Raw genomic sequence first — 26,569 nt, 5'->3', positions numbered from 1 at the left:
CATGTAGCCGACACGAACACGAAGTGTCTGTTACCGGCTACCAAAAGGCACGAGGACTGTCGACAGTCTAAAGCACACACTGTCTTCAACAATGATGTCAAAATCAATGCACAACTGTCGAAATTACCAAAAGAAACAGAAAACTTAAAGTTATCGCTGGTCGAAAGGACAGTACATCAACATAAAACGACGCTAGTTTGTTATGACATGGAGGTAGAAGGACAGAGCGAATTCTCTCGCTCTCACCCAGCTATTACTAACGGGCCGCGGTGGGATTGCCTCGCTAAAGCAATGGATTCGCCGGTAACGAAGGAGCGTTTCGTGCCAAAAAAATACATGACAGCAACAAAAATACAATCACCGTGAACTTCATATTTACAAAACATCATCAAATAAATGCTAAAAGCTTCAAAACGTCAACATTCGCACAAGACCGAGAAACAAGACAGCGTCGGTTTGATTTTTCAAAGTCCTTGCCAGGAGCTGGTCCGTGCAAAACAACGCTAACTAGTTATATGCGCATGCGCATATTAAGGAGAGACCCATTTGATTTCGGGGGGGGGGGGGGGGGGGGGGTATGCAGGAAGTGGGTATGGGAACTTTTTTGTCAGAGAGACAGCATTTTTTAATTTCAACTGTCACACCTGCATCAATTTTTTTATCAAATGGAGTAGCAGTGCAATTTTTCAAATTTAAGCCAGTGTTTCACATATCACAGGATGGTTTTATATATTCATTTTACATTCCAACGAATGAAAACAAAATAGAAAGTCTAGTATATATACAACTTTAAATTATAGAACACTTTTTTGGCAAATCAACAGTGATCAGTACTATACCTGCTTTTCTTTATAACAGTCAATTCTTTTAAGTTCTCAGGGGAGATGTTATCTTTGTGGTCAGAGAAACAAGGCTCACACATTGTATTTCATTATATTTGTTGTTCCTCAATTTTTCTTTGACAACTTGTAATCTTTCTAACATATTTATGTTGAGAGAATAATATATTGGTTTTTACACTAGTTTATTGACTCCTGTCTTGTGTTTTCAATTTTCACAATGTACAGAAGTCAAATAGTCCCATCTAGATATTGCCTGTACCATTGAGATATTGCAACAGAAATCCAGAAATATGATTTCTTGGGTCAGAAAAGGGAAGGAAAACATCGAGTGCACTGAGGTGTAAAGTAGTGAATGCTTATATCATAAGTGCTGGGAAAAAAAAAACCACATGAGAATTGCTTGTGGTAGAAACATTTGCGCTGCCTATGGCAGCATGCTAGCAAAGAACACATGAGAATGAATTTCCAAAATTTTGCTTCATTTCAACTGCATATGACAATTCCTTTTTTATTTATTTCTGTCTGTTATGAGAATTTTTTTTCTCAAGCCATTACAGGCTTATTTTTTTCTTTTATTTCACCTGGTGACAATTTTTTTTCTCAAAATCCTCCATACCCCCCCCCCCCAACAAATCAAGTGGTTCTCCCCTAAGTGAGTCCCTGACCTATGCGGGCCAGTGGATTACTTCCTCAGTAGAACTGATATGCCTGCCGGTACCATCATTCTTCAGTCGATCAAAGGCGCCTTTCGTACCAAAAAATACACGACAGCCGCAAAAGTGCATCACTGTCAACGTCATAACTATAGAATATATTGAAATGCACAGTGAAACGTTCACAAAGTAAAAAATGTGCCCACACGAGAAACAAGATGGCGTCCGATTCGATTCTCAACTCAGATTTTGTCCTAGAGTTGTGCGCATGCGCAGACGGTAGCTTTAACGAAAGCGAGTCAAAATCAAGTAAATATAAATAAAAATGGATAAAAATATTGTTAAAAATAATACAAGGCATGTATCACCAAATTTTGAACATTTCTGACGGCATTTCAACTATACGACACCCATGCCAAATATCACAATAATCAAATCAGTGGTTTTGAGGAAAAATTGAAAATAGTGGTTTTCACAAAAAAGCTAAAAAAGTGACTTTAAAATGATTCAATCAAGAAAAGAAAAAAGACCGTTTGAGATACATGCCAAAGTGACCACCAGACCAAATTTCAGAAAAAGTTACTGAAGCGTTTCTGAGATACCTGCGTCACAGCATACGGCCCACTGTATGCAACAACAGAGGCCGCGTCATCACATTAGTACTTTGGCCAAAGGCCCAAAGGACTAATAAATCAATGACACTCAATAGTTTTTGTGTCATTTATCATGGAAAGAGGACTAATTTTGTAAAGTAATATACATTTGGGCTAGTAACAATCCTATCATGCCAAGGATAACATGCTTCAGCCTTCCTTCCTGTCTGAACAATATTAATATCCATGGACTGGATGCATTCTATGCGGAATGATATTTATAGTGAGGAGAATGATGATATATGATGGCTTATTTACTTCATGTTCTTGAATAGAAACTGTTTGACATGTCAGACCACTGACAGTGGAAAATTCCAATTACTCACCTCTTTCTGTGATGGTACTGGTACGTGTGCTACATATCTTGGTTGTCCTTCATCTGTGTTAACTCTGTCCTTCTCTTCATCTTCAGACTATCAATGTGTTTTAATAGAAAGATGGTGTCAGTATGATTGCAAGTTTCTATGAATTTACAAATATTTTGTTTTTCTTATTCTCAGTCATGGGGTAAATGACAGACTTTGGTGACCACAATCAGTAGATTGTGTTTCCCCATTTTCCATCCAAATTGTTCAACACAGTGTATACCTTTTGCTAGTCACACAGACTCCACTAGTTCACTGAGAACTATTTCTGTGGCCCTCACCAGACCTGAGATTACTTTTATCTTCTCTTTCACACATGTATATAATATGTTTACATATTTTTGATGAAGTAAAATTCACATCACTTCATTTCATGAATGGAATTAACAATAAGTGTTTAAGAATAATAAAAAAGATGTGCATTTCTATCAGGAAGACAACCTGATCTTTGTGGGGGGCAGTAAAGGTAAAATATTTCTGTATCAGAAGACGTTGGTCGAGTTGATGAAAGAACTCATAGAGAATGAGGCTTTGAAAATGGAATTGTTGGAAATGATTGGTATAATAAATGTCAATAGTTACCTGGTGTTAATGTTGTAAATATAAACTGGATATAGTAGAATTTCTAAGCCATTCTACATCACATATTTTTGTGGAGTTGTGTCAATATAGGTAGTGAATATTCTGAGCAAGCTATTTGATTTTTTGTGTAGAGATATATCAACAGTGGAGCAGAATAACAATGATTTTAACCAGTATAGTAGTATACTTAATGTCATGATTTCCTACATTGGAAGTTGGAAGGAAATCATCAGAATACTTACATCTGATTCTGGTGGGACAGCATAGATATCTTCTTCTTCATCATCTTCTTTGTTTGCTCCGTCTCCCGTCATTGTTGCCTCTTTTTGTTCTTTCCACTCTGCTACTCTCTCTGCAATCACTGGGGCAAAACACATCCGATAAGTGCATGAAAATGACCTGTTTTAAAACTCCCGCATGGGAAACAACAATTTCATCACTCAAAGCAAAGTGATTTTCTTTCATCTGAAGGGTTCTAATTCACAACTGCAGGGTCCAATTAAGTCAAAAGCTAGCCCAAGAACAATGATAATGATGGCTGGTATATTCCTAAGTACATGTATCTTATATTGGCTACTGCAGAAATTAAGTTTGGCAAAGTTTGCCCTTTTCTTTGCAGTGTTTTTTACTGCAGGTGTTGATCAGATAACTTGACATTAATTTTTCATCATTTTTCTCATCACATTTCACGTCACAAAGTACCGTCTTGGTCATTCTGTAATACACAATTTCCAAAAGTCTTGTTAAAAATTTTATGTTTACATGTACTTATGCATATTATCAATGATACTACGATTTCACTCGAACTGGTTGTATGGTCCATAAACTTACAGTTTTAACAAGTTCGCTTTGATAAATTTGTCATTCATTTAATGCTGATCAGAAGTCTTGATGTTAATGTTTACTTTTGAAATGCTACAAGTACACTCAAAATTAACAGTGAGTTGTTTTGAATTTGAAAGGCAGAAAAAAGGAATTCCATGAGATTCAACTTGAAAAAAAAAGCGAATCAATGATTCTTTTGAAAAGAAATATGAAACTAAACAGGTGAAGACAGTGTAGTATACCATCAGTACTTACGTTTCTTTTCATAGTCTAATTCAAGAGGCACTAACACACCATCATCTTCATCCCTGTAGCCATAGTAATCGGCATCTATGTTCTTCATCAGTTCTCCCCTTGTTTTTCTTGGTGGAGGTGGAGCTGATTAGAAACAAACAAAAAATAATGTCAATGCAGTGAAACACAGACACACTCATGATTATGGTAAGCAGATTAATGTGGGCAACATTGCTTGTGGACAGAGTGTAGGACCAATGTTGCATAATTAGTCATATTGTTGATGTGCAAGACAGCGCCCTCTACTGAGAGGTATCCAAGAACTATTTTTTGACCTGTTTCGCTGTCAGTTATCTAAACCAAACCAAACTACAGATATATTTAAAGGTCTCAATATAATTGTTGATAATCTGATCAGACTGTATATTGCAGAGTTCAACTTAATATCTTTACATTAACTTTCAAACAAACTGTCAATCAAACACAGCCAAGTTTGAAAGATTACCACAACGTGGGCATAAGCACACTACACATATACATTGTCATCAGTGGGGTATCTCAGTAAAGCTTGCATAACATTATATAGCATCACCACAAGGACTGTCCACAGTCTACATCATCACTAGCAAAGTCGTAGCTGGAAACTCAAACAAGTGGTGGAGGACAATCGTACATAAACATATAAACAGGCAGAACACCAAACTGCAGCTCATAGAAAACTTACGTTCTTGTTCAAAAAGTTCTCTAACACCAGGTAAATCTCTGGCTGCACCAAAGTACTTGTAGCCTCTATTTCCTGGAACCTCCTTCCCCTCATGGTCTAGCATTTTGGGTCCAATTTTCTGATTTGAAAATAAAACATATTAGAGAAAAGCTGCATGTTGTACGCACAGAAAACTTGCATAAAAAGTATTCAAATAAACACATCCCCCTGTTTTTTGTTGGGAAAACTTCATCATGGAAGTGGGCAAGTCAGACTTGGGAAAACTTCATCATGGAAGTGGGCAAGTCAGACTTGTTTTACAATACCTTGAACTAATGACTTCATGGGCAAAACAACGAGAAACGGATATTAAGCACTCTGTATGAAAAAATACCGCAATTATACGGTGTCGCTCAAATTTGATCAGAATTGGTACATACCAGTATGGGTACCAAAGATCAATAATAAATGTTGTTTCTATCTGTTCAGTGCAGGAAAATTCTACGTTGATGTTATGACAATGATTTCTGCACAGTACAACCAGAAAAACAACAAGAAATATTTAAACCAGAAAAACAAGAATGACAAAAGTAATTAAGGTCTGAAACTTTAGGTACTGGAGAACTTTAGCAACATGCATAGCAGAAAGGCAGCTAAGCCCCCTTAGTTTGACCATAGACAGTCTTCCTCCCCTCTAATGTCTATGGTTTGAGCAGGTCTGTTAATATGTAACAGTTCATAAACAATGACAGGAAGTGACTCAAGTCAGGGGAGTAAGCCTGTTTCAAGCCTGTTTCAGAATTTTGCTTTTTCTTACCTCATTTGCACATTTTTGACACTGATGTGTTCATTTGAACAAATTCACATCTCAACCCCTACATCTACCTGTACACCAAATACTGAGACAGTAGCTTTGGCGGTATGGGAGCCTTTGTGTGTGACGGACATATATCCGCACATACCCACAAATATACAGACACAGACGCCACTTAGACTCATCATATAAGCTCTTTTTGGTATTTATATATAAAACCAAATATGAGCTAAAAATGAAAGTATGCTTAATTCTTTTTGACAAAGTGTTTTCCAAAGCATTTCTTGCTGTCAGAAGTTTCAAGCATGATTGTGCAACCACTCAAATTTATGAGCTAATAAGTCTCAGGGCATTTACGGTTAATTGTTTCAATAAGATCCTTTGTTGAAATTTGACAATTGCCAACGAATCAGGACTTACGGAGTAGTCTGGACCACCAAGTTCAACTATCCTGACTTCCCAATGGCTCTTCTCTCGCAGCAATTTATTGATTTCATCGTTCAAATCCCTTATTTTGAACTCACCAAGCCCAGCTGTTTAAAGACGAAGACAATGGATTATTTTGTAAGTTGATGACATAAATTCAAAATTCAAATCAGTGTACAATATTGTGACAAGGTAACATCAACCTATCAAGGGAAGTACTTCATGTACTTTGCTTGAACATTTCCTCTGAACAGCCTTTCATAGCTTCATCTGGTACAAGTTCTTAAGTGTGCAGTGTTCTCCACAAATGAAAATTAAAGGCGGGTGGCTAATTAGCGTATTAATTTGCATAATATTTGCATACAATTTACATATCACCAGGGCTTTTCACAAGGCATTCCAGTGATGAGATAGACTTCTGACATTTTCAATATTTTTCTCCATTCAGCAGTGATTAATGGCAAGCTACACCATTTATTTTTACATTTAAATCCTGTTTATGTACTTTAAATAAATAATAAAACATCAAAAGTGAAAAAAGCACATTGAACTAATACAAACAATACACATGAAAATTCAGAAGTAGGCCTACATGAGAAGTAATCAGTGTTCGAAATAATCGGTGGCAAATGGTGGCACGTTTTCATGTGATCCTCTGTTATTATATGTTTGTCTGTAGCCGGATTGGTAAAGCCATGAACGTTTTTTTTTTTTACGTCCATAACAAGTTGATACGGGACTGAATAATGCACTAAGTTACAATGCGGAGTCAGCGGAGCATGCCTGCAGAGAAACATGCGTTGACTTTAAAACTCGATTCATAACAAGGAGGCCCGAAAAAAATGATACCAGGTATTTCCAAGAAAAAGATTTGAAATTTCATCGACTCCTAGTTCGGCAGACGTACAAAACTTCGACAACTGCGCGGCGTAGGCTGCTATGCATGTTTATGTGGAGCGTGCGAGCGTGCGAGCGCTCTTGACCTTTGACCTTTGAACTATACAGTACAGAACCGTACGTACATAGCTGCTGTATTCGGATGATCACACGAATGATGATTTTAGCTCGTGCAGTTTCTTTTTATTTCATTGTGCCTTAAATATTGTAAAACGTACAAGGATTTTGAAACTTGATCAAACGCAACTGCTTCTCAGAGTCAATCCAATGAATCCATGCAAGTTACGAATTCGTGACAGGAAGTGACACACATGGCTTTAACGTCATGTGGACGTACACGGGTCCCAAAATGGCTAACTCGGCTCGGATACGCAACGCGACCTGAACACGCGAAGTACCATACTTTTATGCATCTGATATTTTTCTCAACCAATCGTACGATTTCAGCCACATCTGATGGAAATCACTTTTCCTGACCTTCGGATCCTTACAAGTACGAGACATTGGCGGCAATGGCAGTTGCCTATAGTATAGATGCTTTGACTGAGTGCCCGCTGCTGGCAAAAATGCAACACCGAGCCTTTTAGTGTACTCTCTGTCCGTTGTATGAAATGAACTGTGTCTGTAGGCCTATGGTCGGCAGCTTAACACATTTCACGCTTTTTGAATTGAAGTCTTAACCAATGTCTATCGGCACTACGGCCGTTTCACACTTGGAAAAGCTCGCTGAAATAAAAGTGACAAAATCGCCGCTGAGAAACAATAGGTCTACAACAACATTTACTAAAGATTATCGGCGGATATGAAACCAGGATTGGGGCCGATCCGTTAAACGGCCTGGGGAGAACACTGACGATTGCATGCAGTCGCAAAACAAACCGACAGATGTGTGAACGGCACCTCTTTAACAGGACGTTGTCAGTTGCTGTCATTTTTATTCCATGGGCTTTCAGATATTGTTCGGACAACTGACTGTGAAAACAGTTTAGGCGACAAAAAACAAAGGTGGGCGGGCGAGATTAAAGGTGGGCGTCGACAAAAAGAAGCCGGGCGCACCGCCCGTCAAAAACCACATGTGGAGAACACTGGTGTGAAAGTGTCAGTCATTTAGAATGATTTATTGAGACAGAAAGTCTATAACGTCCTTTTAAAAAGCATGACCTTTGTGGTACAACTGTAAGAATATATCCATGAAACATGCTTATACTCAAAAATACCAGATCAATTTTTCACATACAACATACCATTTTGAATCTGAGCCACCTTTCGAGATACTTCTCCAATAATTTGCCTTCTCCATTTCTCTGCCTTGTGCAGGTCATCACATTCCGATGCCAAGTAAGGTCTTCTTTCTCTCACTTTCCCTTCTGCCACTTGTGCTGCACGGAAACGTGCCAAAGTGGTCCTGTGTTATCACAGATGTGAAAAAAAACTTAAACTCAGTCAACTGATCATCACATCTAACTCCCCATTGCAGGGGGAGTAAGCACTAACCAAATGTTGAGGACAAAAATATATTACTCAAGCTGAGGACATGTGTTATTTTCGCATGGATGGACATATTATCATGGATATTATTTTTTATATTATACTGTTATGAAATTTATATAGGAGGCAGTTAGAGTAAGCTGATTTGATTATTGATTACTAATTTTGTGTGGGCAAGCCAAGGAATATATCAGATAGAGATAGAGAGCACAACAATATCCTTGAAGTGGTTTTGTCAAAAAAAATCCCCACTCAGCTCAAGTCATTCAACAATTGGGGTAAAAATAGAGATTAAACTGAGATTTGCAGCTCTGATAATTGCATGTGAACATAACTACATTGTCACTACTGTTGCAATGATAGTAGTACCTGGATCCCAACACTCAGCATATTTTTTTACTCGCTTTGTTTTTTTGAACGGATTCACAAAATACCTAAAACATATGACACCATATTAATGAGACAATACAATAAACACTCTTTCTCTGTTTCTGTGATATTGGCAGCATGACAAACCCAACACAATTTTTTCCTTTTGTGATTATTGGTCAAAGGTTAAACATTATACAGCCAATAGCAAATGTCATATGTACTTACATTGCTTTCTCAGCATTTCTTGCCTGAAAGAATAAAAGAACGAATTGAAATAAATGTCATCTTTTATAATTTGTTTGAAAAGTAACAAGTTGTGGCTACAAATTGCTAAATGGGCTGACTGGAACTATTGTTATGATTTCTTTACTTTCATTTACAACATATGTACTTAAGTTTTTAATGTACGGTAACACCTTTCTCAACCTATGTAGGGTGAGCAAAGGTTATACATAACTCAAGCACATGCATATCTTAGACTTGGTTCAAGTCTGTGATTTGTAAGCGTTTGAGTGGGGTGAACAAGATGACTTGTGTTCTGTTTTCATGTGAAATGCGTGAGTGGGGAGAACATGATGAGTGGGGTGCACGCTATACAGAAGATTTTTCCCCGGAATCCGGCAGAAACTTACTCACTACAGTGCAGACTCAAAGGTAAAAACACATTCAATCGCTAAGAAAACCTGGCCTGGGCTACCAAATTCCAAATAGGTTTGTGTGAAATAGAGGAGAAACTATTTCAAATGATTATATTTTTTAAAATTCACCTTCTTGAACCAAGTCTAATGTATAACTGTAACATGATAAGGCACATATTACAAAATGAAGGAGCTGCTACAGTTACACAGCAAACAACTTTCTGTGGTAATTTTGAGTGGTTGGGGAAACCTTTCCCAACCACACAATATATGGGCCATGGAACTGCAGTTAATGAAAGAGTAGTTTATGCATATATGAAAGTGATGATGTTCAGATTTTCCAATTACTGTAGTGAACTTTGTCAATTCATGGATGTACAAGTCCTGAAGAGGATCACGAATGACTACTTATGACATGGGCACCAGCATAGACAGTAGAAGTGAGACTGTCAGTCTATGGCAGCAATTGGTAATGTACTGCTGTGATGTATATTTACCTATGGGGTAGCTCTGCATGGCAGGGCTGTGTGTTACCGGCGTTATACGGCCTCCCACCACAGCCCTGCAGACTGATATAGAAAAAACCGCTGGTCCACCTGCAGAAATACGGCGGGCAGTTTATCCGCCGAAAACAGCCGATTTTGAATCCAAAACTTGCATTGATCTTCGTTTTCGAGCACACCCACCTCGCCTAGGTACACGATGTGCCCAGCCGCGCTTGTAAACTTACGCAAAGCCTACTTTTCTCTCTCTATGCGAGGGAAGCGTTCGTAACCGCCGCCATTGTTAATGTCATTCAACCCATGAGCACTCGGGCGAAAACCAGCCTTGCTAACAAAAGAGCATCGCGATGTTGCACACTGTAATAAATATCATTTCTAACCACCACTCAGCTATGTACAATCTACGATGATCATTTTCTGTTGACAAAATAATTTTCTTTTTTTCTCTTCAGAAGTTTTATATATTTCACAATTTTCTCTTGTTCCACTCCTCTCAGAACGTCAACTTTAGAAGCTCTATATCGCGCGATGCTCTTTTGTTAGCAAGGCTGGTTTTCGCCCGAGTGCTCATGGGTTGAATGACATTAACAATGGCGGAGGTTACGAACGCTTCCCTCGCATAGAGAGAGAAAAGTAGGCTTTGCGTGAGTTTACAAGCGCGGCTGGGCATATCGTGTACTTAGGCGAGGTGGGTGTGCTCGAAAACGAAGATCAATGCAAGTTTTGGATTCAAAATCGGCTGTTTTTGGCGGATAAACTGCCCGCCGTATTTCTGCAGGTGGACCAGCGTTTTTTTTCTATATCAGTCTGCAGGGCTGTGGTGGGAGGCCGTATAACGCCGGTAACACACAGCCCTGCCATGCAGAGCTACCTATGAGGTAGAAAGGGATCTCTTCCTACCTCCAGAAGGTATCCACAGGATATTAACCATGGAGGTAGCACACTGTTTCATAGTTGCAGTGCTGTAGCTTGAGAATTACCTAGGTTTGTGGGTCGGACAGCAACCCACATAACCAGGCAAAGCCTCGAGCTACAGCACCACAGTTAATTGTTTCATAAGTGTGTTCTACCATTGAGGTATAAATCTCTCCTTCTACCTCCATGGTTCTATCTCCATGTTTAGCTAGCTGCAGTATTCCCTACATGTAAAATATTATAGGCATGGAGGTTGGACAAACATATGTATATGCTTGAATATCTGATACTTGTTGGATGGGAAACCTGAAGAACGTGTTATATTACTTGTGTTACTTGTAAAATGACGTGTTTACACTGCACTACACAAAATATATAGTTCAACATTTTGAAATTCGGTATTGTGACAATCATGGATGGAGGGTAGCTGCAAAATTGTAGCTCTACGGTGCGGCGGTCGGTGAGTTTTGGTTTTTGCGACATCGCTCACCAGTAAGCGAGGTCGCAAAAACCAAAAATCACCGACCGCCTCACCGTAGCGCTACAATTTTGCAGCTAGGATGGAGGGTTTCTTACGTCCGCTGGACAGTCAAGTTGAGGTAGAAATCGTCACAAATTCATCGATCGATGCAGTTTGAAAACAGACACGCTAAAATTGTACCTAGTTGTTTGAAACACCTTTACAGAATTTATATTATTGGGAAACACTTACCATTTTGATGCTGTTTAGGCGAACTTAAAATATTATAAACACTGCCAAATTAACTTCTACGACGAACGCATGACGATGAAGGCTAGATGATTAAAAAGCGCGTATGCTATTCGCCAAAATTGACCCGAGTAATGGCTATTTGACCAATAAGGCTTCAAAGTGCAGGGGAGGTCACCGCACAGCCGCAAAGTGTGGAAAACAAAATGGTGAGTACATGTGCTTCCGCGGATCTCGTCCGCATATATGAGGTTACGGGTTTCTCAATCGGATTTTCTAGTATTTTTGTCCGTTTCGATGCGTAGGGTTTTGAAATCCAAGGATCGGTTCTCGGCTCTGTCAACCTTGACCCCTCTCGTAGTGAACAGTGTTCGACCGTGGCCCATGGCTCTTTCGTGCGCCGCCGCGCCGTAGTTGACATAGCCCTGCGTACAGGTCTGTGTGTTCCCGGCGTTATACGGCACCAGTATACACATATTGACTGGCTATGAGGGCAACAGCATACGTCTGTACCCCGAGGGACTGTGGCCGAGGGAAACAGTCTGTTTTTGGGGGTGACTCACAGGCCCGAGGGGTTAAAGACGTATGCTGTTGCCCTCATGCCAGTCAATATGTGTTTTGTAAGGTTCCCAGACACTTCGCACCAAAACCACTTCGCACCATACCATCTCGTCCCATACCATTTCGCACCAAAACCACTTCGCACCAAAACAACCTCGTACCAAAACCTCTTCGCCCCCAAAATCACGTTGCCCAAAACCATTGCGCCCCTAAAACAATGCCACTTCACTCCTCAATTTATCGCTAACCGTTAAAAGCTGAAAATAACCAACCACTGCCTGTGAAGTTTTAATCACCTTTCTATCATCCCCAGGACTGAAATCTTGAAATTGTACACATTTCGAGAAAATGACATCGCATCGTACAATAACGCGCACGGCACCTGAAATGTACCATTAAGTAGTTTGCGTGTTTCTACCGTATGGTTTCATGGAAGAATAAATGGTTCGTGGTAGCCAAGTTGCAGGTAAAAACAACGTTATGATACATCGTGGCATCGATGTTTTAGCGACGAGTTGACGGAACTATACTTTAGTGAAGTGGTTTTAGTATACGAGGTGGTACTTGGGGCGAAGTGGCGTTGGACGAGGTAGTACTTGGGACGAGGTGGTCTTGGTGCGAAATGGTTTTGGGACGAAGTTGTGTGGGGCGAAGTGGTTTTGGTGCGAAGTGTCTGGACCCCTTTTGTAACACACCTCATCCGTAGCCATGAATAAGAACGTACTATACACAAAACTTGTCGCATGTAGGTCTATGATGTAATATGTTGGAGTGGTTCAGTAAGAAAAAGTTTTTCCTAAAAAGATCGCAATACTTCTGCAAAACGTTCAATGCACCTTTTAATTATAGTTTTTGTCCGCATCTAGTCCTTGTTGGAAACCAAGGCATTCAATTCTTCTTCAGAAAGTAGGATAAATCAAGAAATTTCTGGATCATCGTTTCGATCGGCCGCAGACGACATCTTTGTTTACATTCCGGTCCGTGTTCGCGTCAAATATCGTTTTTGACGTCAGCGGGCATCATTTTTCCGAACTGACGCCTTGCAGGCAACAGTTTAAACAAATGATGCCTGATGACGTCTTTACGTGGATCAGCACAAAAAGAACGCATCCCACGTGACTATCAATTGGCGAATTAGAATACAGACTGCGGATGAGGTGTGTTACAATATGTACTGATGTACATAAATGTGTACGTAAATATGTGGTGTATCGAACGCGTCTTGTCGCTCTCTGGGCACGGGACGTATAGCTCGTGCGCGAAGGCCCCATGATAGATTATAGCATAATCTCACTTCACAGTCTTCGCGTTCAGGGACACGAACACATGTGAATTTATCAGGTATCTTCGATTAAACCCCGTCATATATACTCAGTACAGTTTGGAATCCAGGCTTTTCCCAAGGAGAACTACTTGAGACTGAGTTATTATTCGTACCATGGATGTACAAAAAATAAAATTTTGAACATCCATCTTCGTACCGAGATGTCAATATTTATATTTTCAACTTTGGCAAATGCTTATATGACAATGATAATATCAATTTGCACAGGTGAATAATAAAGTCAATAGATTCACACCTGTTTTCACATAGAAGGCCAAGGTTTACTCCTTACATTGAAGGTCAGAAGTAGTAAGGATGTTATTGCCATGGTGACTACCCTTTCTCTGGCAATCCAACAATATCGAAAATAATTTCGAAATACATCGTTTCAGAATGTGTCTTTTCAATAATTTCTTGGCATGCACTATGTTCATTCACAATTTATTGCAAGGAAACCAAGTGTTTCACACCATTGTGTGTAGTAGTATCTGCTTCATAGAACATACAGGGTGTATGGTTTTCCAGAGATCCAATCCAATCTTGTGTGTTCTCACATCAGACTTCAAAGTTAATTGACTGTTAAATCAACAGTTGTCTTCAATCATCAGTGAACACTTGTATTTACAGCTGCGAAGACAGGCCAGGCTTCGGCGGGAGTACCTGTACAGAAAATCTCTTGAAGACCAGGAAAGACAGACTGCTGAAAGGAAACTAAAGATAAAAGAAGCACTTGACTGTAAGTTCCATATGGATAACTTTGACTGTAGTTGTTGCAATCGTCAAAGTGGGAGGGATATGGTCGTCTCTTTTCTTTGGCTTTCTGTTTTAGAATGAGAACAAGGCACAGGTAAAAAGCTGTAACCAACTTGTAGATACCAATGGAAACATTACAAAATTCCGTTCCCAACACATGAAGTAATGTAAAAAGAAGTAGATTGAACATATCTTCAATCATCAGGACTTTGTCCTGTCAGATGAATGACAAGAAGTTCAACAAGTAAACAATAAATGTATCATATTTTTCTCTTGAATGACACGTATTCTATAGAGAGTTTCAAATACACTGTATGAATAAACAGATACAATACTGAAGAGAGATACCAGCATGTCTTAGTGGCAAAAGCAAAGCCATAGGCAGAATAATGTAGGAGGGACATGTCCAATGTGTTCATGTTGATACACACTGACACTACACTAATGAACAGCCTTTGTGTCCAGAGTGGCTTTGCATAAGCTGTTTTTTGTGACATTGTACAAGTGCCTTTAACATGTCATAAAAGGGACTTACACCATCGGTCTTCTGTAACTTGGGACTAGTTTTAGTCAGTTTCATGTCTTTCACCTGACAAGTTGCTATACATCAATGTTTCCAATTTTCTTTTCCTTCAGCTGACAAACCAATCCCCACAGATTTGAGACAGGAAGCTCTAGCTTTACAGAAATCACTTGAATATGATGATGAAGGAGGAGAGGGCAGTAAGTAGTCCATTGAAATGTCACATATCAATGTGTCCTTCAAGCAAGAGTAATATGCTAGCTGTGCACTGGTATATACGAAAACATGCAGTATTAAAGTCATCACTCATGTTTTGTGATAAAACAAAGTTTTTTTTTTATTACTGTTTTCAAACGATCTTTAAAATGTTGTTTACACTCAAACAGGATTTTAGTGTGAATCCATTGGTATGTAAAGGCAGAGCTGAGTTGAGAAAAAATCGTACCTCGGTACGTGATCGGTAAACATGTTCAGTGTAATAACTGAATGACAAGGGTTAGTTTGCCTTCTCTTTCTAGCCAATAAAACTTCATTGATCTCTACATCAAATTTGATGTTTGCAAAATGCCCTACACAACAGCTTGACTGAATGTCATTCTATTGGTCTTGGCTCATGATATGTTTCTGCCTTGACAGTTACTTCGCATATCGATGATGAGTACAGATGGGCAGGTGTAGAGGATCCTAAAATAATGGTTACAACGTCAAGAGACCCAAGTTCCAAGCTCAAACAGTTTGCAAAGGTAGCAAAACAAATACTATCTCTTCACCTTTAGTGTTTTGAAATATTCTGGATTTTCATGCTGAAAGTGGCAAATTTCCAGATTGAGAAGACAACTTCACCACTGTTCAGAGTTTCACAGTCTGTCAGATCTGAAGACTGTCAAAATCTATGGTTAGATTACTTGTAAGACGAGTCAGTCCAACTACAACTATTGAAGTCATAAATGGAGAGTTGGAACACGAGAAGACCATAGCTATAAAAAAATGAGGCGCTTCAACTGATGTAGTTACTGTGGTCACTTTGAAAAAGGTTTAGTAAAAAGAGTTAGACATTCTGTACAATGTGTGTCACCTAACCAAAGTCATTACCCCTTCATATAACTCAACTGAAATGAATGTAAACAACAGCTTTATCAGCATTATTCACCAATTGATAATCTTGATACAGTTTAGGTTATTGCCAGTGGTGAAACATATGTACAGTTCCTTATCGCAGCTAGCTTTTCTCAATGATAATTGCTTATCAGAAAGTGATTGAAGATATCAGATTTTTATGGTTGCATTTTCCTGTATTTATAATAAACAGGTGCATATTAATGCAATACAGGATCCATCTATCAGAGTGGTATTGTGTATATCACAAGGGAAGTTTGAAAAAGAAAAGCAAAATATTGGAACAGAAAGAGTAAAAGATATTTGAAACTTGACAATGGTTTTCTTTCTGCTTTACAAGGAAATGAAATTGATTTACCCTAATGCCCAGAGAATGAATCGTGGTAACTATGAAATGACGCAGATTGTACAGGCATGCCGGGCCAATGAAGTTACTGATCTTCTAATTGTCCATGAACACAGAGGAGAACCAGGTGAATTACTCAGTGCTTTTAACATTTTGTCTTTTCTTGTCTAGCTGTGATTTGTAAGAGTAGAGGGATTATATATATCATCTTCAAGATATTAATTTTATCTTCAAATGCATCTCTGTAGGTTCATTATCATCCCATTACCAGTAGTTCATTTTGTCATAACCTGCAAGTAGAATTCACTTTCCCTTCTGAAGGGTCTCCATTGCATGACTTATTTCTAGAATGCTTTAAAACATATACTTGATAAATTGTTATTAATGTTTAGTAATTAGAATCCAGGTTTGAACTTGACTGTATGAGATTTTTAAGATGTCTGTGGGATAAAATAGTTTAATTCCACCATTTAAGACGTAAAAGACGACTCCCCTGTTCAATAAAAAAGTCAGTGGTGGGAATTGTATGCTGTACCATATATATTTTCAAAGAGCAGATATTCATAAATACTGCCCTCTAGAGTGAGGTTGACTTTGGCATACTCAGCTGTATACACTCCATTTATCATCATACATATCACAAACGTCTTTGTTGCCTTCATGGTGGCATATTTTTGCAACTGTATCTGATACAGCCCTTTTCAAATTGTTATACAGTAGTGCTTCTGTCTGTACATAGCCATTGCCACTTTTTCACATAAACACAGTGTGTTTGAGGGACTCTGACATAAACAACAGGACCATAAATAAAAATATTAGAGTATTGTAAGTGTTTCTGTTTCAGCAATATTTCAAGAGAGCAGCCATATTTCTTCTCAAACTTTCAGTACATTCTTCAAACGAAGTAAACAGACATTACTCTTTCTTTACTTGATTTCAGACGGTTTGATAATATGTCATTTACCATACGGACCTACAGCGTATTTTACATTGTCCAGTACTGTTATGAGACATGATATCCCAGATGTAGGAACCATGTCAGAGGCATACCCGCATTTGATATTTCATAATTTCAAGTCGAAACTAGGAAAGAGGGTAGGTTTTTACGCTAACATGCTACCTAGCATAGCCTCAGAATAACATTTCATACCATGATAAATTTTTGAGCTGTAGGTGAAGTCTCAAAAAGGACATAACTGACAGTAAATAAACAGACAAATTCTATTCATGCTCCGTACACACTGTGTACGGTATATGACACTTGTCTGTGAAATCTGCTGCTGCCGTGTAATTATTTGAAGGAACTTTGACATATTTGTAAACAGTATATAACTCAAGATTTACCTAGCAGAGATTAGGGGTAAGTTGTTTATGTATCACAGTAGTACTCTAGATAGGTTCTACTAGTTGATTATTACCTGATGGAAAGTTGCAAAATTTATTCACATTTTAATGTACCTTGATTTATATCCCCATGTAATTCAACAAGAGAAAGTGCCCTCGCAATATGCAATATTTTTGCATGTAGTGCCCTGGCCTACAGTAGTTGCCTACATTTAGATGAACAAAAACAATTCCAGATTCCTGATCCAGAGGTTATTCAGCAATTCAACCTTGCATAGCTACCAAAGTATCATGAGGACCGTAAATATTATTATTATCATTGACAGCAAGCCAGTTCTGGGGATTGGGGGGGGGGGGGGGGGGGATGAGGCAATACTTCACTGTGACCACATCATCAGATGCACATACATATTAGTAACATTGTTAGGCAATTCAAATACTAGTATGGAACACCGTCAGCTGTCCCTTCAGCTGGAAAATCCCTTTGGCTTTACAAGAATATTACATTCATAAAAAATCCCCTGTGAAATTCACCCACACTGTTATTTAGGGAGCTTTTCGTCTGCTTTTAATGTTCCAATTAAAAAAAAAGAATGTTGAGTTCCACCGGATTTTAATTCATATACAACATTAGGTTGGGTCTTTGTTGATTTGATTTCCCGTTTTCTCTCTCGTCAGGTTATGAATATCCTCAAGTATTTGTTTCCAGTTCCCAAAGATGACAGTAAAAGAGTTATTACGTTTGCCAATCAGGATGATTACATTTCATTTAGGTATGGAATTCTGTTGATTCAGGATTATTGCCTCAGCGAGTTTCTGAGTCAAGAGTGATTACAGGGAAAAATTCTCATCACTATAAGTAAACTGAGTACAAGAGTAAAACATGTTTGTATAAGTGAATCTAGTGAATGCAGTTGTCAGAGATACTTAGTGAGACTTTAGTTCTTTGAGATAAACCCCAACAAAGAGAAATTTCATATAAGTATCTGATTATTTATGTTTTGTCGACTTCTAACGTCTGAAACTCTCTCCTAAAATTGTGAGAAAGTTCTGAAATTCGGTGCATTATAAGCTCTCATTTACTATGGTGGATGTGGTGGGATGGGTGCTATATAGGTAAGTCAAGTCTTTATGTGAGTATGTCTGTCTATCCGTCACTGCAAAAAACTTGAGTACCATGGTACCTCAATATGACATGTATTTCTCAGTATTTGTGTGAAGACGCATCATGGGTCAAAGGTGATTCCTGAAAATGTTTATTTTAGTGTCAAAATTTTCAAAAATATAAAGAGCCCTGTCTTGTTAACAATGAAAAGTTTTCTATAGAGTACATAACAAACAATTAGCTGTACTTAAAATAGGTCAAGTTCATAACATCAAATAGTGCTGTGTGTTGTTACAGGTCTGTTACTAAATATATCTGCACGCGTGCAACATCGGACACTGCTACTTGAAATGCTGACAAATTTTGTCAGTGTTGTATTCTTGGCTGTTGTTGTAGCTTGTAGTCTGAGCCATCAATGTCAGTTCAAGTGCAGTGTTGCAGCCAGGAATTTTAAATCAGGGGACACTGTGTCCAACTACAGTTTATTTTTGGGGACATTTTGTACATTTTTGGGACAAAAAAGTTGTCCATCAAATTTTGTATTATTTTACAACAAATTAGTTTCACTGAACAAATTTCAAGCTACTAGGACCGTGTCACTATGCTTGAATTTCAGGTGATTGTAGCAGTCTACCATATCTCCGTATCTGTCGCCAATCAGAACTCAGACGGACTACGGTCAAGCAAATTATGATATTAAGTGCAGTGTTTTAATTACTTTTAACCATGGCTAGCTCCGACAGTACGTATTTAAAGTGCAAGCCAGGAAATAATTATGCAAAACAAAGGTCATCGTTTAGTAACCAGTGTTTCCGCTGCCCGCTCGCCAAATCGCAAATGCGAGAAATAAGTAGCGTTTGGCGAGAAGATTTTGGCAAAAGTTAGCCAAACTTGCGAATCGAAAATTGCACTATGACGTCATCACTTTGTCTGTCCGCGCGCACATGTCCTGCATTCAACTTGAGGCGTAATGCTTTATCTCTGTGCATCCCCGACCTCATGCGTCAGGAGATCCTATTTGTAACACATACAGAACTGAGTATGAATAAAATTGTAACGAAATAACTCACAAATCAATAGTACCGCATGTATATCATGACTAGTTGACTAAAATGTTGCGAAGTTTTGGGTTTGACTACGCGCAATGTGTGCCTACAGATAACTCCGTGCAGTGACAGCCATCATGATGTCATCGACACTGAATTGAAGGATCGTAGTGACGGTGAAACTAAGCAAAAACGGCAAACTTTCCTTTTTGACTTTGGCTGCTCCACCAATACCTACAACACACATTCTAAGCGCAAGTAAAGCTATGAAATGGAAAGAAAAATTATGATCAATGTAGGAAAGTCGACCGTGAATTTGGAAAGGAAGGTAGCGGCATGCATGGTCAAAAGCATACGTATGGCATTTTTTAGAACGTAGAGCGAGTAAGGCACTCCTGAATAGCGAAAATGTTCGTGGTGTATTGCTGCCAACAAGAAAATACCTTTACTGGCATTAGAAACTTGTGTGAATTGGCTTCCTTAAATATAAATTCGCGACAATTTTCAGTGTATCATGGACCGTAGCGTAGTGCAGACTCTCAGAGAAGTGCTCGCTCGTCCGCTGAGTGGGTCAAGTTCCGCGTTCACATCGTGCAAATAAATACGCAAAGTCTTGTCGCGATATTTGAGCATTTAACTTGATCGTCAGTGAAACAAAAAGATGTTTCTCCATATCAAAAGGGTATATATTTGATATTTTACGGTTCTGTTTACTAATAGACGTGAACATTTGGATTTATGATCCGTGATTTCCGCGATCCATGGCAAGCTTGCCATGAATACACACTGACGTCTTTCATGATGACCCCTGACCCAAGCGCCATTGATATGCTGTGCGCTGCTGTCCAAGCTTCGCTTGCTAAACTTCAAGCGTAAAGCAAATGTATTGGAAGTCTAAAAAAATGCACATATTTCTCAAGTCTGAGAGTATTTTACTTTCGAACTGCTACGAGAATGGATATCTGATTCGTTTGAAAAAACTAGTATGCTGAACCAGGTTTCGTGCCGTTGTCTGTAGCGATATGTACACGATAGCGATTTCAGGTTTTTATGTTACTGAATATAGTTGCATACGCCTAACTTTGGAAAAGTCTGTCGCTTGAAATTCGGACAAATTTTATGTTGTATGTGTGGCTGATGTTGGCACCTTGTAATCTGAACCATAAATTGGTGTTACTTTTAGTATCCATAGTAGCACTAACAGGGTTTATTTCCGTCATTCTTACGGAAAATACAGACAAATATTTATTTTTGCATATTAATAAGAAAGAAATGACATCATTTGTGATCAGTGGTATCGGCTTGGCTAATTGAATATCTGGTTTGGCGAATAACTTTTTAGGGCTTCTAGCCAAATTTGCTACAAGATTTTGGAACCCAGGGGAAACACTGGTAACAGATATTTTTTGTAGACTACATCCAACACAGTTGACACACGAGTGCGCCCGAGGTGACCCGCAATACGCAAGAATGAGGGACAACGGGTTCCGTTTTGGGGACATTGTCGCAAGGGCGCGTCATGGCGGCAACACTGCAAGTGTTCAATGCAATCTTGGCAGTCACCAATGTAGTTGTATTTTTGTCGTTCTTTCATGACTAATTTCCAAAAAAGTAATCTACATCTGCAGACAAATACGTTTTTGCATGTCAATGAGAGAACAATGATGTAATTTGTAAGACTCTGTCATTGACACTCTTCATGAAAATCACAAACTCAAAACCTCAAGAAGCCATGGTCACAGTCAGAAAATACAATAGGGCCCAAGGCTTGGACCCTTAATAAACAAGATATTGGGAACTTTATACAGTTGAGTGACATCTTTCACAATACTGTCTTCTTCTTAATTATAGACATCATGTGTACAAGAAAGTAGACAACGGAAAAGATATTGAACTTCAAGAAGTGGGACCAAGATTCGAAATGAAACGTAAGTTTGATGAAATATTTGTCCATTACCATCTTACATGTAATTGATCTTGTCTTAGGCTCAACTGTACACTCCAATTTCCATAATTGTGATGCTGGTCATGCTGTCTGAAGATATTCAAAAATTAGAATGGGGACTTGATTTCCAATGGCCATACCACAACTGTTATCTGTAGAATCACCACTGTCACAGAAAAATATCAAATTTTCATGTTTTTGAGCTAAACATATCTCTTAAACCAGTCAATATTGCAATCGGGTACATGACTTATGCAGTTCTACACCATGGCTGACATTTTCAAAGCTAAATTGTAACAATAATCATTTTAGACACAGTTGACTTTGTCTCAGAGTGCCAAATTCATACACTTACAGATTTTGTGCCACACTCATGCGCATGCATGCTCTGAACATCATTCAGAATGATATCCCAGATAAAAGACATTTCTCAGAGGCACGCTGACTGTTATCACATCCATCAGACAGTAAAATAGGAAACACTGATTGCGTATTTTCCAATAAAGCTCATGTGACTTTTCACATTAGCATCAGATTATAGCCATCGCTGGTGTTCTCACTTGCATTGTGTTTCTTCATCATCATGGAAAGCTGTACAATAAAAAAAAAAGATAATTTTTTTCAGTTACTGACATAGAAATCTCTGTAGCATTAGGTATGTTGAAAATCAGATACTCAGGTTTGGAAATTTGTGTTGATTGATTACTCAGAATGGTGGGATAACTTGATAATACCAGAGAACCGCAAGAATCGAAACACTAATCCGACACATCGAGATTCCTGTTCTCAGCAGGATGTTCCTTTTTTCTGCTGTAGTGCTCTGGATGGAAATAAAAGAAATGTGACAGTGTACGTGCACTTCTCTGATGTGAACAACTAGAGATATTTTTGAATAAAAATAGCTACTTTCCTATATGTGTAATTTCTTTTCAGTATGAATTCCAGTAATTTGACTGTCATTATACAGTAATTCTCCTGATAGAAAATCAGGGAAGTGTACATGCAATGTAAATATATATGTACATATATGTAGCATACTCTGTCAACGGCAATAACATTATAATAAATTTTTCCCATCCATCATAAGAAACTGTCCAATACCAGTACACAAGTGCTGATTATTTGAATCTGCAATCTTTGAAATCTTCATTGTGGTAATCTTCTAGTATAATGCATTCATATACCAGCACCTTTGATGCCTTCTTCTATGTTATGTAGCATTTTTGATTGATTTTGCAAAAATTCAATGCAAATTAAATTCTGTAACAAGAAATTGAATAGCAAGCTCTCAAATAATAAAAATACTTTGGTTGGAAGGATTTTACTCTCGATAGTCATATAAAAATGCTGCTCCTCTTTGAAATGTTGAATAGTATAATGACTATTTCAATTTTGTACGGCTTTTTGACATTTCTCAGTCGGGCTCATCAAAATTTAACAAAAATAATCGGAATCGTGTCTTGATGCAACGTTGCATTCTACAAGAAGAAAATTTGAAAGACTTCTAGATTTTTCAGTGGGATTTCCCCTAATGATCAAAATTTAAACCATGGCAACGCTGACATCACTAAAACTGCAGTACCCTAATACAATCATGCTCTGGAACAGAAATGTTTCATATTCAGGGATAATGAGCATTTGTACATTGGTAATGAGAAACCATCTGCTAATCCACCCACCTATCACGGGAAAAAAACCCCAGCTAATTAGACGTACAGAAACACCTTGTCAGTCGTGATGATCAAGTTCCTAGTATAAATAGCTGTAGCATGATTAATGAAGGGTTTGTAGAGATTCAGTTTTGGATGTCTGTGCCGAGTCTTGGAGGTCTTTGCTTCAGTTTGTTCATCATTTCAGCAAACATTTCAAAATGTCTCATCTTTTGTGAATGTTTATGAACAAGTACCGTAGAAGATTTTGTTATCTTAATGAAGATTGCTTGATTTTTACCTGTTGATCAACCTAGAAACATAATCACTATTGAATGAATTTCATGAAAACAATTTCCAACCAAGAGTAACAAAACTTTTGGCCATGGCAGGACACCAAGCAATTTAATAATCTCTCTGAAGTTACCAATACCAGCAGTTTTTTGGCCGTTTACCTGTCAATGAAGTGACCTTATGACCACTTGCACACAACTGGATGTCACATTTGTTTGTACATTGCAATCCCAGCATGCACCAGTATAGTGAGCCTACAGGAAGTTAAGGTTATTTACAAAGTAGCAATGTTCTGTGTTCCCTGTGGCCACTGAAATGTGTGAAATGACCAGAAAGGGGTAACATCCATATCAATTGATTGTACTGTTGTTCTTAGGAACTGATTTTTAGCTCCCATATAATATGCATATGTATATATGCAAATGGGAGGTATTCGTATAAGGTGGAAAAATGTCGTCTGTATGTATGTATGTATGTATGTATGTCCGTCCACATCAAAAACTCCTAAACCGTAGCACCTACTGTCTTAGTATTTGGTGTACAGGTGCACCTAGGGGTGGAGATGTGAATTTGTTCAAATGAACATGTCAGTGCCAAAAATATGCAAATGAGGGAGGAAAAAAGGAAAAATCCTGCAAATGGCTAAAACTCAGTAAGCAGTGGTCAGATTTGGTTGAAACTTGGTATGCAGATTTCTTTAGGTATTCTAAAGTATGTGTGCAAAAATTGGGATGAAATTTGCATGTTTGTATTTTTAGGGTATTTTTTCAGTTTTTAGTCAAAAAATCTTGTTCTCTGAAATCGCTCGTCTGATTGCTATGAAACTTCATCTTTCAGTTCCTCAGAATGACCTCAGTCATGCTTGTACAAATTGTATTGATATTGTCATATTTGTAATTTTTGGGCAATTTTCGCAATTTTTGATAAAAAATTTTTTATCCAAAAACTACTGATTTGATAGCTTTGATATTTGGTATATAGGTATCTAAGATTAATCTCAATATAATGTATTGAAGGTATGTTGAAACTGGGAATATTTTTTTTATTTTGGGGCAATTTTGCCTTTTTGGTCAAAAAATTTTTCTCCTAAAACTTGTGATCTGGTAGCTTTGATATCTAGTGTACAGGTTCCTAGGGTTTATGTTAATTAGATATATTTAAAATTAGGATGAAATCTGCAATTTTGTATTTTGGGGGCAATTTTTCTCATTTTTGGTCAAAAAATTTGTTTCTCAAAATTTACCAGTCTGATTGCTTTGATATTTAGTAAACCGGTTCTTAGGGTTTTTGTTAATAAGATATATTGAAATTAAGTTGAAATCTGGAATTTTGAATTTTTGGGGCAACTTTGCGAAACTGTCAGTTTTACTGGGATATCTTTCATTTTGTATTTTTAAGATTTTTTTTGGTAATTTTATACCTACTGGAACTAATAATGTGGTGGTTTAGTATGCATTTGATATGGTAAACTGTAAGTTGTCAAGTTAGGTAAGGATTTGAAAGGAATAGTCAAGTTTACCACAGTTTAACTTTATCTCTTGTGTCATCATCCTTGTGTACTTGGTTAAGTTTGTAAGTTGTTCCAGATGTGGATGCACCAGCTGTTCTGGAAGAAAACAATGTTTACTTTTCCCTGTATAGGGTTTTCTGAGTAATGATTTTATGTAGAAATTTCTCCATGTATCTGGTGTATGCACAAAGTGTAAACATTGGTTGCATGTTATGTATTTCAGTCCATGTCAAATATTGTAAATGAAAAATCAAGAACAGTTTACTGTGTGCTTGTAAAAGATAACATATTTGTCAATACATAAACTGCCTTGCAGATTGATTGTCTTAAAGATTATCACAGAAGTAGAAAAGGAAAAGAAACTAATCAAATTGCTGTAACATATTCACTCTCAGTGCCTGTATAGGCCTATACTAAACTATTTTATCATTACATTCAGCTGTTTGTTATATCTTTATCACTCTCCATGGGCCAAGGCACACTTGGGGTCAATGTCATCACTCTGTGCCAGTCTGTGTGTACAGGTATGTCCATGTTTCATACAATTGTTAACTTGTTTTGATAACTATATGGGAGCGAACAGTGATGTTGTCACTGATTTTTTCTGGTCTTTGATGGAGCTGTTCCTGTTACTGAAATGAATGCATTTCTATGAGATAATTTCTTTTTTCAGCAAAGTGAATGTTGATGAGATATCCTTTGTGTCCGTGGGGAGCATCTTCCATTCAAAATATTTTCCTGTCATTGACTGATGTGAAATCAGAAAGTACCTGTGATATTCATATTCGCCATTCAAATCTAACCCTGCAGTCACACGAATAACCAGTCCAAACACCATTGCAGTGGCCTGCGTAGTTTGCCCCAAAGCAATGGGGGTTACAGGGTTAATACCCAAGTCCTTTGTATTATGCTGTGCCTTGGAGGAATGAAATGTTTGTCTTCCACGGTGTGTAAAGTTACATAAGCATCAAGTGTTTTGTTAATTTAAACTGCGGTAGCAGGTACAAGAACTTCAACAGGCTCGGAATTTCTTGTACACTCTTTCCTTGGTATACAATGCCTTTAAAATGGTCTTTCACTTCAATATCTATGTGTAAGATGTAAGAATATGAAAACAGTTGGGCTTCATTTTTTTTCTCTTTCTGGATTTTGCAGTGTATGAGATTAAGCTAGGAACATTGGAGAATGCAGACACTGCAGACACAGAATGGAGACTCAAGCCGTACATGAACACGGCAAAGAAAAGAAAATTTCTGAGTGATGACTGATGATGCCATGCCGTGGTGAGTTGGTGGTTGTCATGGAGAAACACAGTGTCTGTAATTCAGATACAAATTTATGTTCTTTACAATGCGTATTGTGCATTTCATCAGTCTATGTTCTGTTACATATTTTATTCTGTATAAAAATTAAACAAACAAAAACAATTGAAAA

At 38.0% G+C, this 26,569-nt stretch overlaps 2 protein-coding genes across 5 annotated transcripts in view; one reads left to right on the top strand and one right to left on the bottom strand.

Annotated features, from left to right (window-relative positions):
- The window catches only part of LOC139135267 (pre-mRNA-splicing factor ISY1 homolog), a 16,535-nt gene extending 4,578 nt beyond the window's left edge, over positions 1-11,957 (bottom strand). The window contains exons 1-8 of the mRNA XM_070702570.1: positions 11,623-11,957; positions 9,080-9,102; positions 8,239-8,399; positions 6,092-6,204; positions 4,879-4,996; positions 4,176-4,298; positions 3,338-3,456; positions 2,475-2,561 (exon numbers count right to left, since the gene is read on the bottom strand). Of these exons, the coding sequence (XP_070558671.1) occupies positions 2,475-2,561; positions 3,338-3,456; positions 4,176-4,298; positions 4,879-4,996; positions 6,092-6,204; positions 8,239-8,399; positions 9,080-9,102; positions 11,623-11,625 (747 nt within the window). The 5' untranslated portion in view covers positions 11,626-11,957. The remainder of the gene's footprint in view (positions 1-2,474; positions 2,562-3,337; positions 3,457-4,175; positions 4,299-4,878; positions 4,997-6,091; positions 6,205-8,238; positions 8,400-9,079; positions 9,103-11,622) is intronic.
- LOC139135266 (U3 small nucleolar ribonucleoprotein protein IMP4-like) lies at positions 11,701-26,569 on the top strand. 4 transcript variants are annotated; one of them, XR_011552958.1, is made up of 9 exons: positions 11,701-11,828; positions 14,132-14,240; positions 14,894-14,980; positions 15,417-15,523; positions 16,237-16,369; positions 17,183-17,337; positions 18,265-19,497; positions 21,137-21,665; positions 26,291-26,569. XR_011552958.1 is itself a non-coding variant. In XM_070702568.1 (9 exons), the coding sequence occupies exons 1-9, from the start codon at positions 11,826-11,828 to the stop codon at positions 26,401-26,403; spliced, it is 879 nt and encodes a 292-aa protein (XP_070558669.1). In that variant the 5' UTR covers positions 11,707-11,825; the 3' UTR covers positions 26,404-26,569. The 4 variants fall into 4 exon arrangements, 2 of the variants coding, with proteins under 2 accessions (XP_070558669.1, XP_070558668.1); XM_070702568.1 differs by having other exon boundaries at positions 11,707-11,828; positions 18,265-18,359; positions 21,589-21,665; XR_011552957.1 differs by lacking the exon at positions 11,701-11,828 and adding an exon at positions 12,499-12,646.

This window comes from Ptychodera flava, chromosome 6 (assembly GCF_041260155.1).
Source record: "Ptychodera flava strain L36383 chromosome 6, AS_Pfla_20210202, whole genome shotgun sequence".
Classification (NCBI taxonomy): Eukaryota; Metazoa; Hemichordata; class Enteropneusta; family Ptychoderidae; genus Ptychodera; species Ptychodera flava.
The sequence above is the reverse complement of the archived record's forward strand: the minus strand, read 5'-3'. Positions and strand labels throughout refer to the sequence as shown.

Bases quoted from the DNA above. Each gene is read 5' to 3' on its own strand.
- LOC139135266 (XM_070702567.1), top strand. From the start codon at position 12,602: ATGGTTTCATGGAAGAATAAATGGTTCGTGGTAGCCAAGTTGCAG. The intron at 14,241-14,893 runs GTAAGTTCCATA...CTTTTCCTTCAG, and splicing joins GATAAAAGAAGCACTTGACT to CTGACAAACCAATCCCCACA. The intron at 16,370-17,182 runs GTGAATTACTCA...ACTTGATTTCAG, and splicing joins TGAACACAGAGGAGAACCAG to ACGGTTTGATAATATGTCAT.